General features: G+C 30.0%; 1 protein-coding gene across 1 annotated transcript; it reads right to left on the minus strand.

The window, feature by feature from the left end:
- Window positions 1–3,019: 3,019 nt before the first annotated feature.
- Window positions 3,020–4,880, minus strand: Phum_PHUM614990 (Ceramide kinase, putative; the record flags this gene model as incomplete). The annotated part of the gene is made up of 3 exons (XM_002433090.1): window positions 3,020–3,075; window positions 3,181–4,638; window positions 4,829–4,880. The coding sequence occupies 3 exons, from the start codon at window positions 4,878–4,880 to the stop codon at window positions 3,020–3,022; spliced, it is 1,566 nt and encodes a 521-aa protein (XP_002433135.1).
- Window positions 4,881–5,126: the final 246 nt, after the last annotated feature.

The raw sequence follows: 5,126 nt of genomic DNA on the forward strand, positions 1-5,126 counted from the left end.
TTTTTTTTTTTTTTTTCGATTAATCGAATTTAATTTGGATTTTTTTAAAATCGATATACATCGACCACAAAAAAAAAAAAAAAAATGTTTCAGTTTTAAATAAATAAATTATTTTTTTTTAATCGTACCTTATTAAGAAACAAAATAAAATATAATAAGTGGGATGATTGGAAGAGAAATAAAAAAATAAGGACGTTACGAAATTTACTGGATATAAAATAATAATAATAATAATAATAATAATAATAATGATTAAAAACAATTAATTTTATTACCGTTTATGTAATACGAAATCGTATGTAACAAATAAAGAATTTCAATTTTTTTTTTTTAATTTATCGTTTTGTTTAAACAAGGAAACGAACGAAACAAAAAAAAATTTAAATAATAATTATAATAAATAAATAAAAGGTGAGATGATAATAATAATAATGTAAAGTGGGCACACGAGATTAACAAAACAAGGGAACGCATTTTTTTTTTTTTTGGGAGGAGTTACTTACTTTTTTCTTGAAAGGATATAACTCAAAATGGAAAGTAGTTTTCCATGCAAGACAAAAAAATTAAAATCTTTGTTATTAATTTTTTTTTATTAAACTCGGGGGATTAATAGAATTACCATTATTATTATTATTTTATCCATTGATTTTTTTTTGAGCAAATGAAGAACTTGGAAAGTTTAAATCAATCCAAGTCTCGTACTACTAAATAAGAAATAAAAAAAAAATTTACATTGGGCGTATTTGATTTACCATTTACGGCAAATAAATGCGTGCGTGTGTGTACGTGCGTGTGCGTGCGTGTGTGAAATATGTCGAAATTATTCGTTTGTGTGAGTACAAAAAAAAAAAATTGCGAAAATTTGGGATTTTTTTACGTAAAAAACGAAACGGAAAACGCCTTAAATTTCATGTTTAGATTTTTTGTTTAACACCAATTTAATTTTTAACGGAAATTTTGAATTTTCTTTTTAAATTTAAATTCATCGCTTTTGGGAAATTATTGATAAACGTCCTTATCACGGCTGGAAAAAAGAAAGAAAAAGAAAAAACAAACAAATGCAAAACAAAATGAAATCAAAAATTGAATATATTTAAAATAAAATAATGATAATAATGAGTATAAAATAAATTTAATATTAAAGAACGTTTAACGACTTTTTTTTATTTTTTTTAATACTTAAATACATTTTTTTTATTATGTATCTAAAGACACGATCACAGTCGAATCAAAAATAGGATTTAAAAAATTAAATTTAAAATTAAATTTTTTCTTATTGCTCCTCTCTTCCCTCTTGCAAAGGAAAAAAAAACAAAATGGCGACGAATTAATCAACACGATCACGATCGCCATTTTTTTTTTTTTTCATTTTAAATTTATTAATTTAATTATTAAAAATTTTTTTCATTTCTCTCAATAAAATCTTATCATTATTATTATTATTAATTATTTCACAGTTACATAAGTTTTCTCGTACCTATACTAATAATAATAATAATAATAATATCAATCATCACCTTTTTTGAGCAATTTAGTGTAATTTCACGCTAAATACCCTTCTTCTTCTTCCTGTTTTTTTTTGGGGGGGTTTTAAATCCCCCCCCGGGAGGTGGAGGAGGGGAAGGGAAATATACAATCCCCTCCAAAAATTTTTATTTCTCTTCCATTTTAAATCATAAACACGCGCGTAAAAAAATAATAATAATAAAAATAAACAATTTTAATCACAAAAAAAATTAATAAATCGATAATAATTCTTTGGCCGATTAACAAATTTAATAACAACAATTTATTTATAATAAATAAATAATAATAGTGATAATTATTTAAAGATTTATATCATTTTAATAAATAAACATAAAATACTAACGGATATACATAAAAAAAAAAATTCGATATGTTATCACTGCTGCGTGTAAATAAATTTTCTCTCTCTCTCCCTCTCTCCTTTTTTCTCCTTCCATTTGCCTCTCTCTCTCTACCCTCTTAATTAATAATAATAAACGATTCGAATACTATTTTTAATTATTATTATTATTATTTTTTTTTTACTACTTAAATTAATAAGTACACGTTTTCATCATTAATTATAATAAAAAAAATTCACGTTCATTTTTTCATCAATCAATCACTCTCAACCGCGTAAATTATTATCATAAATAATAATAATAATAATAATTATCATCATCATCATCATCATCATCATTAATAATAATAATAATAATGGATAGAGAAATAAAAATTTATATAAAAATTACATCACAAAATTTAACCATTCGCTTTTTGGTTTCATTTAACAATAAAAAAATTTTTTTCGACTAACAGACTAGTATTATTATTATTACTTAAAAAAAAAAAAATTTCTTTCCGTTCTCTCGTATCATCATCATCATCATCGTACTTTTACTGCTGCTTTCGTTACGATAATGATAATAATAACAACAACAAACGATCACACACAAACGTTTTCGTAATAATACTTTTAAATACGATTTGATTGAACCGCTTACGTAATACAACTTCTTTTCCAACGACAAACAAATAACCTATTATTATCATCATCATCATCATCATCATCATCATCTTTCGAATGATTAATAACGCAACAAACAAAAAAAAAACGATAGTAAAAAGTGATTTTGCGACGAAAATATTGACTAGTTCGAAAAAAAAAAATTTCTTGTTTCTTCTAAGAGTATAATATCATCGGACGAAATCGATATATCGATCTATCGATCGGTCGATCGATCGATAAATAATATTAACCATAATCGAATCAAATAAATAATGATTAATGAGGAAGACCGACCAAAATAACATTTAAAAAAAAAAAAACGGGAAATTACTAAACAACAAACAAACACTGGCAAGATGCTAAACTAATACTGTGAAAGCTGCTAACGATCATTATCACACACCCCTCCCCCTTTCCCTTCCCTACCCGTCCCCCCCCCCGAAAAAAAAAAATAATCACCGCTGACAAACAAATAATAATAATAATAATACATAAAGAGGAACATCATGTTGCAATAATAATATTAGTAGTAGTACGTTTGTCGAGATCTTTCGAATTACCTAAAAAAAAAAAAAACTTTTTTGTTTGTTTGTTTGTTTGTTTCCTTGTTTGTTTTACTACATTTTTTTTTTCTCTTTTTCTTTAACAGTTTTCGTTAATTTTACTTTTTGAGCAATTGTAACAATTCCAACACCACGAAGAATTTTTCGACGGATTCGGGGAAATTCTCCGTGTGAAAACCTGTATCAACTGACTGTTATTTTTGACTTTTATGTTCGAATCGAAAACGAGTTCTCCGTCGCAATTCCAAACGCTTGCTCCCACGTACCTTTCTCCATCTTTCGCACTCGTAACGACTTCCATGTTCTTATCCAAAACTTTCAAATTCATTTCTTTCGCTTTGTACGTGTCGATGAATGATAAATCGGAGAGAGCTTGGGTTTTGCTTTTCGATCTCAACAATATTCTACCGATGTCGAAAAGGGATTGAGGTTTTATGAGTAGTACGTCCATCGACCCGTCTCCGACGTGAGAATACGGGGAAAAACCGTTCGGACTCCTTTCGCAAGCGCAAGACACGTTCGCGCATCCCACGACGAAATATTTTCCGCGAACCGTAACGGTTTTCTCAACGTTTCCCTTGCACTCCCCGTTGAAATTTATTTTCAAATCGTTTCTTATGGCGGATAAATTTTTTTCCTGATACCTAGATTTTGAATCGACGACCATTTTACCACCGCGATTTGTTTGCTCGCATATTTCGCATCCGCTGTAACATTTCGGACCGATTCCGGGAGCCCTGTGAGACAGAACCATGTTTATTTCGCAGTAGTATTTTTTATTTTTCAAAGCCGTTAAAAATCCCGCGTAATCGTAGCGTTTCGGACCCATCCACCTGTGTTTTTCGCTTTTTTTCAAAACGTCTCCCAAAAATCCGTAGGCTAAAAGCCCGAGAAAATAACGGCATAAACCTTTTTGTGAATAAACACTGCACACGTCGAGACCGCAACGAAAACCGGAAACGGCAAATATGGCCGCCGTTTTTCTATCTTGCGTTCCGTTGAGACTGTAGGCTATGCAATCCGTGCTCCCGCAGGGTATTATAGCCACCGGTATTTTAACTTTGGGTATATCGAGATTCCATTCGTTTTCGTTTTGATTCTCATCTCGTATCATTCTTATTATGAGTGAATTTATTATTTCGGATATGGTACCGTCCCCTCCCACGGCCATGACACCGTCGAATTTTTTTATATCCTTCGACAATATGACGTCTCTACAATGCATGTTGTGCTCGGTCACGATAACCGTCGCGTCGACTTTTGCCAATTCCAATATCGGTTTAACCGTTTTATTATATATCTCGACTCCTTTTTGCTTTCCGCAAAAGGGATTTATAAAAACTAGGAAATTTTTCGGACGATCCTCTCTGTTCAAAGCGGATTCCAATGCGTTGTACCAACAGGAAACTTCTTTTCCATCCGTGTGATGAAACGTGACGGACCAGAGTCTCCATTTATTGTTGCTGACGTGTTTAACGAAATGTATTATCAAACTGGTATGAAAATAATCCGGGGATTCTGGTAAATCCGGAAAAGCAGACGAATTAAAATGTCCCGTATCTGAAAAAAAAAAAAAAATTAATTAATTAATTAACTATGACAATGAACTAAATATTTTCGGGGGGAAAAAACAAAGTCGTTTGGAAACAACCGACAAGGTAGGCAACGTTTGAAAAAAAAATAAAAATATTTCCCCGAGTTTTTTTTTTTTTGATAACGTCTACGAGTTATCACTACGAAACCTACCAACCAGAACCTGATTTTTTTTTTTTCAATGTCAACCAACGCTTTAGAGAAATCATAAAAATAATAATAATAATAATTAGCCATGATCGATGAATGTTTCTCTCTCTCTCTCTCTTTCCCCACCCCTCCCCCTCTCTCTCTTTCTTAAACCGAAGGTTACAACACAGTAATCGGATTATTTAAATAGGAAAATGAAATACCCAAAGGATAAAAATGGAAAATTTTTTTTTTTGTCGAACTTTTGCAATAATGGCAATTAAAAGACAATTAATACAATACACGCATATTTATTTAAAACCGCA

Source organism: Pediculus humanus, genomic scaffold (assembly GCF_000006295.1).
Source record: "Pediculus humanus corporis 1103172108322 genomic scaffold, whole genome shotgun sequence".
In the NCBI taxonomy this organism is placed as follows: domain Eukaryota; kingdom Metazoa; phylum Arthropoda; class Insecta; order Psocodea; family Pediculidae; genus Pediculus; species Pediculus humanus.